Source organism: Cryptomeria japonica, chromosome 4 (genome assembly GCF_030272615.1).
Source record: "Cryptomeria japonica chromosome 4, Sugi_1.0, whole genome shotgun sequence".
In the NCBI taxonomy this organism is placed as follows: Eukaryota; Viridiplantae; Streptophyta; class Pinopsida; order Cupressales; family Cupressaceae; genus Cryptomeria; species Cryptomeria japonica.
In genome coordinates this window covers 501,075,311-501,091,195 of record NC_081408.1, presented here as the reverse complement: position 1 = coordinate 501,091,195, position 15,885 = coordinate 501,075,311, and the positions used below count along the sequence as shown (strand labels likewise).

The 15,885-nt window shown below is 33.9% G+C and overlaps 2 protein-coding genes across 2 annotated transcripts; both read right to left on the bottom strand.

The window, feature by feature from the left end:
• Positions 1–13,254: 13,254 nt before the first annotated feature.
• On the bottom strand, positions 13,255–14,395 carry LOC131855844 (cytochrome P450 709B2-like). The gene is made up of 3 exons (XM_059219225.1): positions 14,295–14,395; positions 13,817–14,183; positions 13,255–13,695 (listed from the first exon to the last, which is right to left on the bottom strand). Exons 1-3 carry the CDS (start codon positions 14,393–14,395, stop codon positions 13,255–13,257), a joined length of 909 nt encoding a protein of 302 aa, XP_059075208.1.
• On the bottom strand, positions 14,298–15,330 carry LOC131060412 (cytochrome P450 72A14-like). Its single transcript, XM_057993648.2, has 2 exons — positions 14,691–15,330; positions 14,298–14,553 (listed from the first exon to the last, which is right to left on the bottom strand). Exons 1-2 carry the CDS (start codon positions 14,805–14,807, stop codon positions 14,410–14,412), a joined length of 261 nt encoding a protein of 86 aa, XP_057849631.2. The 5' UTR covers positions 14,808–15,330; the 3' UTR covers positions 14,298–14,409.
• Between the last annotated feature and the right edge of the window lie 555 nt (positions 15,331–15,885).

Genomic DNA, 15,885 nt, shown 5'->3' with positions numbered 1-15,885 from the left:
TGTTGAATTTAGAGAAAAAAATTGGAGATAATTGAATTCCACGTTTGACTAATAAAATTTGAAGATAAGATTCAAAAGGAGAAAAATCAAAGCATACCCATATTGGAATTCAAAGACGATTGATTAAAATTGTAGAAAAAACCACAGAAAATAGAAGTCAATAAACACCTATATTTTATACATGTCCCCTGACCTTCATGCCCAAAATGAAAACCCTAATTGCCAACTGTGTCTAGCAACCTGCAAAAATGGGCATCCCAAGACCTTGTTCTCTCATGCAGTCCTACAAAGGTTAGAGTGGTGTCTCGATGAAAGTGTGTTCTCTTGCATCGGGAACATATAGTCCTCACCTAACATCCTGCAACCATAAAGGCGGTGAATAGTAGTATGCCAAAAAAAAATTAAATTAATAGTTGTGTTAAAAAACATGCAACTTCAATAAGGAAGAAACAAATCTATACCAAGTATGAGGGAAAATTGAAATCCAATTGGCTCTTGACATTTAGTTTAATCATTGTTTAAAATTTAACCCTATGCAATAGTTCTAGCCATGGCAGGAACTAACTAGCAATTAGATATAAAGCCCAACTAACATTTCAATTCCTTACAATGGGATCTTAATATCTTCTAAAAAGGAACTTTCTTAGAAGACATAGATTTGTAATAGGAAATCAAACTTCAATCCTACCTTTCTAAAACAATTCTGATTGGATACTCAAGCAACAGAAAATTATGGGTCCCTTTCAAAATCAACACAAAACGAGTAGGAACACTAAAAAATTTAACAAGAGTAGAAGGGGGTAGGGGGTTGGTGTCCTAGCTCTCACAAGTGGCAAACAAATATCCTCAAAAGGACTTGTATAAAAAATTATTTTTTTTTTACTTAATAAACGTCTCTAATATCAACTTAAAAATTTGTAGTGGGCATTAATAAAAAAATTAAGCAAGGCTTAGGGATTTAAAGAATCTTAAGAGAAGGCTCATAGAACTTATTAGAATACAAATATTATAGATCAAAAATAAATATTGAAATTTTGTTATTGCAAACAAATCATCCAACAATAAATCAGTAAATGAATCAACCAAAAATAAATATGAAACAATACCATTTAGATTTTAAAGAAACTCAATAGAAAAACCATAATAAGAATAATTCAAACTTATGTAGGGGAAGAGCACCACTTGCTGCCCATGTTCCAATAATCGTTCACTTTTTGCACACCCAAACCTCCAATTACTAACTTTAAAGAAATTTAAAAAATAAACTAAAAGTCCATTAATAAATTTCACATGTACCAATAGCCGCCCATTTTTTAGCATTTTGGACCATAATTGGCCCATTTGTGCACCATCATCGGTATCCATAGCTACTAGGGAATTTGTGCATAAGTATTGGTAATTTTAAGTGCATAGTTATTGGGGCATCTTTAAGTAGGTTTCGGGTGACTCTTTGAAATGTGTACATTTTGGCCCTTGCACTCATAACGAATCCCATAGTGTGCATGAATACTACCCAAAAATAAGTCACATGCGAAGAAAACAAAAAAAAATCATCAAAATCCAATACACAAATTAACTAGATAGCGACTACAAATACGCTTCTCCTATTATCTCAATATACTTTAAAAGCCTATAATATATATATATATATATATATATATATATATATATATATATATATATATATATACTCAACATAAATCCATTGCAACATAATCATATTCCATGAGCCAATAAATTTTAGAAAAGAAGCACGTTTATTACTTCATTTTTATGTAGTCTATAAAATAGTCAAATTTTTAGAGATTTTTTTAAAATTCAATAAGACCATGACCTCTTTCAATGTGGAAATATATGATGGTTCTGAGGTTAAACCATAGTTAAGTATGATAACTCCCTCTACATCTATAACACAAGTATGCAAGCCTAAAGTGCAACTACTTCACCATTTCAAAAGAAAAACCCATATTACCTACACCTAAAATTTTAAACACATGCAAAATGCATGGGGACCATTTTATCGGACCCACAAAGTTTCCTCCCTGTGACCAATTTACGTCCGGTGATACGCGCAAACACTTTTTGAATGCCTTGTGTACGATATTTTTCTTAGGTCTGTAGAAAATCAGATGTGAAATTCTAGACCTGCATGTTGGGTATATGAAGCCCAACGGTCACATGACCATTCGACTTCCCCAAACTATTCATTTCATACCTAAACATGAATGTATAAATGGATGTGTGCAGTCTATGTACCGTATGTAATTGAGACATTGGTTAATGAAGAGACTTCCCTGCTTTCCAGTGGATGTAACCAATTATGGTGAACCACGTAATTCGCTATGTACTGTGTTTATTTTCTGTTTGTTTTCTTTTAGTTTAGTTTTTTTGAATGTATTTCTCTGCTTGTTTGAATTTGCAATTGGTATCAAAGATAAGGTTGGTTTGAGAAGAGAGTAATGTTATGCAATGGAAGTTGAAATGAAACTCCATGTACATTGGTGGGATGGCTGGAAAGATGAGGAGGATTCGGTTGAATAAGAGGACGTTGAGACGGGTGAAGAGGAGCTTGAAGAAGATGAAACATATGATGTCGAAAAATATCAAGAAGGAAAAATTATGAGACTAAAGGAGGAGAATTTTTTACTCATCGATTTATTGTATTTTATGGACGATATCTTGGCAAGAATTTTGGAGGTTGAGACTTAGAAAATTATATGGGAAAAAGAATTGATGGAAAGCTTAAATGGACCAAGAGTAAATAGTAGCAGCAAGCTTGAAGATATACCGGTTGATAGGCATCTTGAGTTGGAGAATCTCATAATAGCTCTAGAAATCATCATAGCAATACACAAGCCAAATTATTTGCTCTTCAAGAAGATTTGCAAAACGCTTCTTTGAGAGAAGCTAAGCTTCAGGCCAAGCTAAAGGATGTTGAAGAAAAATTGTTGAATGCCCAAGTAGAGGTTGCGGGTGAAGACCTTTGCGCAAATAATTTCATAGAAGAATATGAGCCTATGGAGTTGGATGACAAAGTGCAGGATGGAAAAAGTTTTGATAAAATTATGATGCGAAGACAACGTATCAAGCCTCCAGTCATTGACCAAATTGAGGAGTGTGAGCCAGAGCATGAGGAGGACTATGAGCCTAGTGATGTGGCGGGAGAGTTGCCACAGACCAAGTCTATTTCGGGCTCTGTTTTGAATCATCCTCAGGTTGTGGCAGAGCAGGATTTATGTAATTCGCAGGAAGTGGTAAGAATGAATGCAAATATGCATGCCATGATAGGAAGTGCTACTTCGCAAGCACTACGAAATGGAAGACTTTCGTAGGTAGTTCTGCCACAGGTTTCTGCAGGTCAAGAAATAGAGGAAAAGAGGAGTGATGAAGACAAAACGACATGGCTTAGTTTGTTCCAAAGGTAATGTTCGATGGGGCCTAGGCATATTGGTCCGAATATTTTGCTCTCTCTTGGAATTCCAACGCGGGGAGGAAGACGTAAAAGGTTCGGGGGGTGTTTAGACACTTCTCCAATTAAGGCACTTAGCAAACAAAAGTTCAGGGAATTCAGTGAGGAATTCTCAGATGTTGGTCTGATGACTATTGATGTCACCATTGCGCCAAATGCATCTTGCCCGATAATGATGACAAAGATCTTATAGAGCATGCAATTTAGGGGTTCTGCGATTATGCCTGAAGTGGCTTGGATAATTGTTGATGAAGTATTTGGCAGTTTTGAAGTTGCGCCTTCTAAATCCAGTACTGTAAAGAGTGTTTATGACAAGGCAAATTCATTGGATGAGAATTTATTCAGTGCATTTGGAACTCCGGAAGCCTCAAAACCTCCCTTGGATTATGAATTGCTAACAGTTGAAGATAAGGAATACAAAGGTTATCCGATTCCTAAAGGATGGAAAGCCATACCATTGTTTCGCATAATTCACCACAGGCCAGAATTTTTCCCGGACCCCTTGCGGTTTGAGGCAAGTAAAATGGTCTCTTCTCTATTATCTACATCGACAGATAATGGAGCTTACAGGTTGAAGCCCGTGGCAAGAAGGGTTGCTCACAACACAATGACAGGAAAGGCTGGTAATTTCGTTGAGGAGGAGGTTGTTTTGGCAGAGAAAAGAAGGATCTCAACGTCTACTAGGCCCCTCACTCCTAGAGGTCCAGAGCTCGAGCCCCAAGGTGCAGCACGGAAGACGAAAGTGAATCTGTATGGCGAAGGAAAGCCCAGAAAAGTGCTGCTGGAGGAAAGGGGTGTGGACTATCGTCAAATTGACTTGGAGTTGGAGCGTCGGTCTGTTGTCAGGCCTGAGTCAGAGCAGTAGTTTTTAACAAGAGAAGTAGAGCCCAATTTTGCACAAATCGGATGTAAATATAAATTGAGTGATGAGATTTTTGAGACCTTGAAATGGGAATATATTGGTCGTGAGTGCAGGCTGGAAGCCCGCCATGAAGCCATAGATTTTTTTGTGCCTTGGCGTGAAAAGAGTGCGAGTGAAAGCAAGCTGATGGATTGGGATGACAACTTACAATCCAAGGTGAAAGCTGATGTCTATTATGCCTATAAGGTTCTGAGGTTGGATTCTGTTCTGTGTAGAGATATTGAGACTACTATAGGATCCATGGAATGGGAAATTGTAAAGACATTTTGTTTAGATCTAATGAAGACTACAAAGTGCGGCAAGGATGACAAATTGTGGTTTAGTCTTACGGATGCAATGATTTTCTGTGGGTTACCAGATGAATGCGATAGGCTTGTAGATGCTCTCTTCAGGGTTGCAGAGGAAGGGAGCATAGGAGCAGATGATCATATAATGTATGTGCTTAAAGATTCATTTCTGGATGGAGGGTTCATTTTAGAACCAGTTAATGATCTTTTAGATGCTTTATTCAGTGTGAAGGGGGAGCATAAGAGAATATGTTTTTGACTCCGATTTAATTTGGAAAAGGCTTATCGCAGTGTCCGTGAACAGAGTCTTACGAAGTTAAAATCTTCCATGGGTCTGGTTATGTAAGGATCGAAATGGAGAGCAGGGGATGCTACAGTGCATGGTTGTGCCAGGATCGAAATGGAGAGCAGGGGATGCTACAGTGCATGGTTGTGCCAGTTGGACTTCACGGGGGGGATTGTTGGGCATATGAAGCCCAACGGTCACATGACCATTCGAGTTCCCCAGACTATTCATTTCATCCCTGAACATGAATGTATAAATGGATGTGTGCAGTCTATGTATTGTATGTAATTGAGACATTGGTTATGAAGAGACTTCCCTGCTTTCCGGTGGATGTAGCCAATTATGGTGAACCACGTAATTCGTTGTGTACTGTGTTTATTTTTTGTTTGTTTTCTTTTAGTTTAGTTTTTCTAATGTTTTTCTCTGCTCATTTGAATTTACACTGCATAAAAAATGACATAACCTGGTCTTAAATGGGCATTGGGTATAATCATCTTGGTTTCAGTATGGAGAGAGATTTCATAGATGTCATTAAATTCATTCATTCATTCATTCATTAATATTAGTCTCACCTTTAACAGTATGGATTTGTAAAAATGAATGTTAATTTTCTTTAGACGGGAATGAATTCTAAGCACACATTTGTTTTGTCAAAAGAATAAGAAATTACAATCAGTTATGACATACGAATGCTACATCTATCTCAACGTGTGTGACTCTGAGATTAATGAACTCTTTTGGTGTGTATTTTCTTAAATAACCAATCTTGGCAAGTGTTGTTCAAACAGACTTTGCATTTTATTTGGAATTGAAGTGTATTGTTAGAGAAGTCTCACAAGAAAATTTTGAATTTTGAAATTATATTTCAAATTTTAGAAGGGAATCATTCTAGATGTTTGAGTTTTAAAAATAATGAAGATAGATAGTATCCACATTTTGTCATCAAATTCTTCACATTTTCATATTAAAAAAAACTAAAACTTGTCATATTCTTATCATAGAACCTACCTTTATGACTTGAGTCTATTTCAAGCAATAGATGCTATAAAAAATCACATGAATATGTATATTCTAAAATATTCAAATTTTTTTACATGGAGAATGATGTATATTTTCTTACTTTAATGGTGGCCTCGATATAATAAATGGTAGGTCTTATGATAAGCAACAAGGTGGAATTTATTATTGTTGATATTATGGCTCTTAGCTTATATAAGCCAAAATTATTACAATGTTACAATATAGTCAACATCAATTGGAGTTCAAAATATAAGACTAAAGAATCAAAAGGTAGAGATGATAAATCAAAAATAGAAGACTCAATTTTTCTTATAATCAATAATATTTGAAGTGCACCTAAAAATTGTTGAGTAATGCAAAGAGATTTAGTAACATGTGGGGACTTTCCTATATCTCAAGAGGAAAGCTGAGCATCAATATTGAGTAAAAGTTATCATCCAACTATATTTCAACAAACCCATTTACTAAGGTATTGTATACGCACATACTTTTATGAATGGTATGGTAGATCATACAAGTTAATGGTTGTTTTAATGGGTAAATTTATATTTAAAATTTAAATAGATTAAAAAAATTAAATTTTGAAAGAAATTATAAAGCATTCTTAAATTAAATTTTGAAAGAAATTATAAAGCATTCTTAAATTAAATTTAGACGAAGGAAGTGGAAAGAAAATAAAAATACAAAGTTATTGTGTTATGATGTCGATTAATTAGTAGCCTTTGATCTCTCAAAACATACTTTAGCTACAATTAATATGCAAAGTTTGCTTCAATGTCATCAACACATATTGCACTAATTTTAGGTTGTGGGAACTATTATCACTAGTTATATGCAACTTGTTAAACATTGAGTTTAGCTATTCTATGAACATGGGATGGTCTTCCAAGTTGTGGGACTTGAAACTCAAGATCATCCTCTAGGTGAAGGGTCAGTCCCCTATTTACTAGTATCCCCTAAGACTTTAACACTAAACCTAATCCTATGTTGTTATTTTTGCATCAAGAGAAAGGAGAAAAGAGTTTTAAACTAAAATGAAATAGATGTGTGGTGATGCACCAAAGGGTATATGAAGAACTGATATATTAGTTTTGCATGCACAAGTATGATCGTAAACTATTGATAAATTAATACACAACACCTTAAAATTGTCTAGAGGTTTAAAAATGAAGTGAAAATACAAGGAAACTGATATTTCATGAGATAATTACTTATTGCATTCAATAACACCAATGCAAAACAAATTATGAAAGCTAACAAACAACTTTTTATCAATAAAAAGAGTTATTTTATAGCTGATACAAAGGTGATTATTGAAAACTAGAGATACATATGATTTTTTCCTTTAAAATACATATATAATAAGGGAGAAACAACATGACTGTATCTAGGAGGCATCTCCTTAATTAAATAAATGATTTTTTAATTTCACTATTATGTTGATTCAAAACCATTATGCATTGGGACAACATCTTCCTAATGTCTTTCCTTGAAAAATTCCATCATGACATTGGAGAATAGGTCGGTTGGCATTCAACAAAAAAATTGAAGATCTAAAAACTCTCCTAGAAAATTCAACAAATGTCTCCATTTCCTTGGATAAGTGGATGGTGATGAAATGATACTACAATTTCTCTTGGTGTCAAAAATTTTTCAAACTTCTCATTACATGAATATAAGGCATATTTTTTAATGCATATTTTGGAGCCTTTAATGCATTTAATGCATATTTTAGAGCCTTTGAAATTTGAATTTATTTGCCTATTCTAAGTATGGACAACCCTAGACACCTGGTAATGGAGAATGTGGAGTGTGTGGGAGATTGGCCATATGGATAATAGTGCTAGGAAATTAATGAGAGGATATGAATGGAGACCAATCTGGGAGATTCCAATATCTAGGTAGAGGAGTTTGACAAAAAATCTTGTTGGTTTTTTATAGAGAGAAATCCAATGCCTAGACTTGGGAGAGAAAGAGAGAGCATGAACTTGGGAAAAACAAATAAGATTGATTGATGAAGAGAGGTAGCTAGAATGTGGGTAACAAGAGAATATTTTCAAAGAAAAGAGTGTAAATTTTTTGTACTTATAGCTGATTTTTGTAGTTTTACTTCTTAATTGTAGAAGAGTTTGGAGTGAAATAAAAAAAACTCAAAAATAGGGTTTGGGTTGGCACAAGTTTTATGTAGCTTATGTTTTCATTCATCTTCTGAATTGCAATCCAATAAAAAAAATTCAAGTATTGTGCACAATGATTTATTGGGTTGCTTTTTCATGGTTTCATTGAGTTTCATTACAAAAAAAAATTCACAAAAAGGGTAAAAATTTATTAAATACAAAAGAAGATTACAAAGAAAGAATGGCAAACAAACTAGAAAAGAACAATGAATTATCCATTCCTATCCTCCCTAGCTAATTTCTCTAACATATGAGATAAATACAAAGGCAAATGTCACCTATCTGCAATATTCCAACCCTCATTCCATCAAATGATCATTTTGCCAAGCAATCTGCTACTCTATTCCATTCTCTAGGAATGTGAAAAAATGTAATAAATTGTAAACACCCACTCAGCCTTAGAATCTATTGAATAACCACAACTGAATGCCAATTAGCATCGTCCAAGTGTTTCTCATTCAACATATTCTCTACCACTTATATTGAATCAAATTCACAAATAATCCTTTTCCAACCAAGATCGCGACCTCTCTCCATTGCATACAAAATACTGAGGACCTCCATGAATTTATTCATATGAAACTCTTTATAAATAAAAAAGAAAAACTAAACAATACCATAACTATCTCTACCAATACCACCTATACTTGCATCACCAAGATTCCCCTTAGAAGAGCCATCATTATTTATCTTCAGAACTCCTTGCAGAGGAAATAATTGGCCCAAACCAATCAATCTTCCTCTTAGACTGTCTACATCTGTTTTTCTTAACCTACTGACATCCCACACCAATAGCACTACCAGTTTCCTGATAAAGAAAGCTCAACCTTTGAAAAATACTCACATCATTAGGTTCCATTGCACCAGAAAGTGTTGTTATATGGAGCCTAATCAAACTCGGAGGTTAATTTTCCCCACTTCTATCGGCACAATTTCCCCCCAAATTATTTAACGAGGGTTTGGGGGTAGCGCTCCCAAATCGGGGTCAAGGGGCAACACCCCTCACACGCTCCCTGCCGCAATATAGGGTGGGGTCGAGGGGTAGTGCCACGTGAGCCCAAACGACTTTTATTATTTAATAAAAGCGTCAGGTATTTTTTTCTATTGGCTGACATATTGTAACCCTAATTTTGTAATCGACATAAGTCTTGATAAAACAGCTAAGGGTTAGGGTTTTCTGTAGAGAATTTTGTAGCATTTTGCAGCGGTATTGAGTTGCAAGGGATTGCTGGTTGTAATCGGGTTTGATTTACTGGATAATAATATTGGACTCTCTATTTGGTGGACGTAGCTCGAGTTTAGGTGAACCACATTAAAATTGTCTCCTCTCTATTATTATTTATATGTTTTTCATTCCTCTATTTAATCTTTATTTGCATATAATTGATATTTTCTGCATGCAATTCCTAACAGAAAGATCAAACTTGGCTGAGACTGTCTCCTAAAGTCTAAGAACAATTTTCCACCACTATTATTGAGCAACCAATTTTGCATCTTGAAAGATCTTATGATTCTAATATAACCAAAGATGGCATTTAATGAAAGAGGGCCCAATAACTCAAGCATCTTGAAGAAAAGAGGTCTTAACTAGAGGCCGACCCAAGTGGTCCCAAAACTCAGCTAACTAAGAGGAATGCAAATAGGCCTGATTCCAAACTGTCCACCAGAGATGCCAAATCTTCCTAGAGAAAGAACACTGAAAGAAAAGATGAGAAGTACATTCTTCACCATCATTTCAAAATCCTTTGTATTCCAAGTTTAGGTTTAGAGTTTGGACCTGCTGCAACATTTAACAATCCATTTTTCCAATTCTCAATTGTTGATCTACATCATCAAAATAAATTATAATTTTTTTTTTTAAATAAGACCTCAAGATAGAAAATCATAGATAAGAAAAAAGTTTAATACAAGACCATTTTCAATTTTCAATTTAAAAAAATAAAAAACCTAAATCTACACTTAAATTTAAACTAAGTTAATTTATGTAACAACTGCCCAGTTAATCACCAATAAAATATGGCATTTAGTAATTAACATGAAGATAATGTAGACCTAATCTACCAGGAATCCAATATTTGTCTTGATAATTGTTTCAAAACATATATAAAATGATTCTACAATCATTTCAATTAGTTCAATCTTTAACACATCTTTTTACAAAACTGGATTTTCTTACTTATGGATACAAAATCACACTCAAATTCTACAAGGGAAGAATAAGTAGTAATTAAGAGGCACCTAGTCTCTAAATTGGCAAGTCACGAGATAAATAAATACTTTAACATTTGCATACAATACTTCTACCATTTCCTTTGTAACCTAAAGCGAAAGAGGGAGAGTGTCATCAAGGTGATATTCACCCTACCACAAAGCATCAAGCTTCCCCGTGCTACTCCATTGGAGGAGCTCAACCCATCACAAATGATCTAGTAAGATGTGGCCATATGCATGATGGAATCTAATTCACTATATGAATCACTATTAAGCGAGCATACCTTTATGCTCATGCAATCTATATACATATATAATATAATGAACATGCTCATTGATAAAAATATGGTGAGAGAAAGCAATTCAGCCATATTAACACAATTATGCATATAAATCAATATAAACTAATTGTTATAGACATAGAATGTGTCGAATCTCACTATGACATCTTGACATTCTATAAGATGCATAATGAATTATCTAGTAGACAACACTAGATCATATAATATATCGCAATACAAAAATACTTACTGAATAACCTACCAAGAAACAATTCCATTTATATAACTAATTCTCTAATCCACTCAATACGAATCCATATAAGAAATGAAGGGTTTAACCCCCCTCAATTTATATCTCCCAAAAACCATAACCCTCCTAAAATTGGTGGAGGGATGATACTTAATTAATAATTCTCTTAAATTCATGATAGTACTCTTATGCCTATTGATAATAGGGTTTTCAATTTGCTGATTTTAGTGGAACAGGACAGCATTTAAATAATCATAACTTTCACGTACCCTGGCCAAAATTCAAAAGTTCAATGTGTTAGAGAAAGTTAGGAAGATGAAAAACCAAACCCTAAAAATGTTGTTTCAATAATCTTAACCATTTAAGAGCAGTTTTGTCTGCAATACAACTCACTTATTTCTCATCCAAAACAACAGTTGGATATAAGAACAATCCTAACTTTGTCTGTATGCAATTAATTTTGCATAACCCAAATTAAGAGATGAAAGAAGAGGTTGGTTTCATCTCAAACTAAGCTACTTTGTAAATTGGCAAGCTATTAATAAACTTGCCAGGCACGTGGGGAACTTTCCTTCTCTTTGGTTTTTATTTATTTTTCTGCCTTTGTTTGAGGCTTTTCAACAATAATAAAACTTTCTTTATCATTCATTGGTTTCTCTTGCTTTTATTATATTTTATTTCATTTCATTTTTCTTAAATTATTTCAACCCCCTCAAAAATGTTAGCACAACAATATTAATAAAATAGTATTATTATTTTATTTTCTCATTATTATGGTAGTAAATAAAGAATAATGTTATTTTACATTCTTGTGTCAATTCTCATTTATTTGCACTCACACTAGTAGCATGGTCATTTGCTAGGTTTAGCTCATCCCAAACCTACCATAGGCTTCTTGATTATTTAATTTATCTAGAAACATATAAGGAACTTTTTATCCACATGGATATTAAAAAATGTTCATAAAATAACACAATTATTTAATTTAGGAACCCACAGTTTCTAGTCTTATACACAAACATGCAACCTAGCTACATGACTCTAAGTGAGTGTGTGTATTGATTCCATCATGACATGTTAACTCAATCGGCTAGAACATTCCCCCAGATGATACTCTCTCTCCAACATAACAGAATATTGATGATTCTTATTACACTTGCATATATAATTGTCAAAAAAATTATTATTCAAAAATACTTAACAAAATCAAGTTATCTACCTAATTGATTTCATTTAATCAATTTGTATATAAAAATCTAGTGATTAAGCTATGCTAATTTAATGGGATGTGATAGTTTAGATTTTAAAAATAAATTACTTAAACTTTGATCGATAATATTATCGTGCATCTTAAAAATTAGGATACAAGTTTCTTGATTCTTAAAATGTTAAGAAAAGTTAGATTGAGGGCATTCAAATCCTTAACTAGAATTATCAACATCAAGCTAAGTCATTCTATGAACAATAAAATTTATAAATATAATATTTGATGATAACAACTTATAAAATATACTATTATATATAAAATAGTGTGATAATCAATGGAAATGAAGTAATTAAGATTGTAAATAGAAATGGGCTAAAAATAAATAAGATGATTAAATGTTACTCATAAAATTAATATAATATTGTATTTAATAGTTGTGATTTGTGATTGAGAAATGGAAATTAGAATATGGTATGAGATCTTAAGTTTGGGACATAATTATACTTGTAATTCCATCTTGAGTAGAGATGAGCTTTGAATATCTACAAAAGAGATAAGTTTTATGTATGCCTATTTTAAACAAAAATTGGTGGTGTTAACAATCATTATTAGAACTTGTTCTAACAATAGAAAAGAATAATTGACTTCCTCCTAAACTAGACTTTAAGCCCTAAGTTGATTCTTCTAACTACAAACCCTAGACATATAGTTTGAACCTTTGAACATATATAATTAATAACATTTACATCTAAAATAGTTGATCTTGAAATGAATGCAATTTAAATTTTTAAAATAAAAATTTTAACACAAATGTGATTCAATCCAATACAAATAATATTTTTAAAAATAATCTAAATGATCTTAAACAAAGTGATGTGCTACAAACAAATAATGTAATATAATATATACTAGAAAATCATCCACATAAAATAACACAAACATATACAAATTAAACAGAACATCTTTCAAGCCAGAACAACTTGTAATACATTATACATGCTATTTTTTTTAAACCCATATTACAACATGATAACTTATTTGAAACAAAATCCACAAAATCCACACTGTAAACACCTAAATGATATTGAGTTCAAATCTTTTATATTACCAAAAAAAACAAAGACTTATTTGAAACAAAACTTAACTAATTTCCACTGATTCTTTCCACCAAGATTGGTATTCCATGTTGAGCTCTGAGAGTGGTGGAGACCAAAGGAGCATGCCTATACCCCTTGGATACATTAAATCTGAAGTTCTTCACCATCATAGCTATCACAACTTTTGCTTCCAACATAGCAAAACTCTGTCCTATACATGCTCTTGGCCCACTAGCAAATGGAATGAAGGCATACGGATGATTGTTTGTAGCTCTGCTTATTCCATCTCTGAAACGCTGTGGCCTGAACTCATCTGCATCACTTCCCCAGTACCTGGGATCTCTGTGTACTGATAAAATATTCACCACCACATTCACACCCTTGGGAATTATAAAATCATCTCTTAGTTTTAAGTCTTTGAAGGCCTGCCTGACGATGCCTACTGCAGGTGGATACAATCTCAGTGTCTCGTTCAATATCATCCCAATCTGCCATGTTTAACTTTGCTTCATTAATGCAGACATGTTTCTCTTGGAGAGGGAAAACTTATTCAAAAAACTTATATAGTGAAAAGGGTTGTTTTGATATGGGATTTTTAATCATACTTACAATTTTGAGCTTTCCTAAACAATCCATGATGGGATTGTTGTTTCCACAGATTGCATTTGCTTCTTCGTGAGCTTTTTGTTGCCAATCCTGGTTGAGAGCCAACAAAAGTATTGCCCATGATAGCAGAACACTGGTTGTTTCTCTTCCTGCCAAGAAGAATGTTTTGCACTCATCAATTACTTGCTGTGTTGTGTACTGGAAATTCTTGTCATCTGAAGAAACATTATCTGTTTCTGACAGCATCAAGCCAAGAAGATCGTCCCCATATGATCCACTCTCTTTTCTTTTCTCTATCATCTGTTTCAAGTTATTCTCCAATCTTCTTCTCCGCTTCCAAGCCTCCAGATTTGAGGGCATAGGGATATAGCTTTATTGAAAAGTAGAAATGTGAATTCAAATCAGTCTTTACAGTATTCAAAACAAACAAAATCCCAAATTACTCTTTCTAAACAGAGCCTATTGGGTAATCATGGCGTACCTGGTACCTGGGAGCCACAGATAACGATAGTTGTGGTTCATAATATCCTCTAGCCCCTTGATGTCATCGTATATTTCTTTTCCCCCTTTCTTGTAGTCCATTGCAAACCCCACCCTCATAAAATGTCTGCAGATATCCTACCCATAAAACCAGTTAGCTCTAATTCACAAGGGCTCTCTGCAGCTTCCTTTATAATCTCATTCCACTCGTTTACCAATTGATCTGTGCACATGGACATGATGTCAACAGAGGCCTGTAGCTGTACACAACAATTCTCAATATAAGCAGGATTCAAAAGACCACAAACCCACTTTGTGAAACAGGTCTACAATGGTATAGCATTATAAAAACAATACCTAAAATTAAAGAAGTGAAAGATAAGAATGTAATGACCACCTTGCGTTTTTCTACATGAAAAGCAGGGGCCACAATTCTGCGCTGTTGGGACCATTTATACCCATTAACAGTGAGCAATCCCTCACCAAATCCAATAGATAACATCTTCTGAATCATAGGGGACTTTCCGCAGTCAGCAGCGTGCTTGGAAGAAAGAAGATGCCTGATAAGCTCTGCGTCCTGTACAAAAATTCGGGGCTCATAACCAAACCATATAAAAAAAATCTCCCCTGCACCATTAATTCAGACATAAGATTATGTAACGAAAACCCTAAAAAAACACAAAATAGACATTTGCGAAACAGAGAAAGACCATATATCTGCGACCACTTGACTAAATATGGGAAAGCTCTGTTTCTGATGTCATGATTAATGGAAGGAATATCTGTGAGCAACTGGTGCTGCACCATGTTTGCAATGTCTAGAAGATTGCCAATCATGAATCGGGGATGAGGACCTTTGAAGCCCTGTTTTTTCAGAGCTCTGTAAATCGTCCATGGCCTCCACAAGTAGTTTATGACAAAGACTATCAACAATGGGCTTATTCCAGCCAGAATTAGAAACAAGAAAGAGTTAACAGATTCTTTCAGGAAATCCATGAATCCCACAGCTATGAAATGGGACTTGGTGTGGGAAGACAATCCAGTTAATGAAGAAAGTTATAATGGGAATTTGGATATTCCAGATTATCAAACGTTTAGTTCAGCCCTGCCGGCTGATCGCATCTTGCTTAGTATTGATGTTGTCCAATTCGGGAAAAACGATTGAGAAAGAAAACCAAAACATCGTCTTCGTGTATATCGCTGTCCGGTGTAAATGTGTGTCTATGGTCCCTCCTAAAAATATAATCATGTGGTTATTTTTTTAATTGCATCGACCTTCAGCTCAAGTTTGTTTTTTATCTGCTTTAGAGGAGAGTGATTTAAATTAGTAGCAAGTAGGTAGAACATCAAGTTGTTTCAAAATTTAATTGTGTTTAAGATTTTTGCATCAACATTTCTGATGATGGATCATGGAATGTGATCCGAAATATTGACACAAAAATCTTCAATACAATTGAATCTAGAAACATCATTCTCTTGATATTAAGGATTGTGGAAATCTTTTATCACTGATTAATAAGCATGTTTTGAGGTTCTAGTATTCGAAAAAGTTGATTGTAAATTATGGAAGCATATATAAATGGTATGCTAAT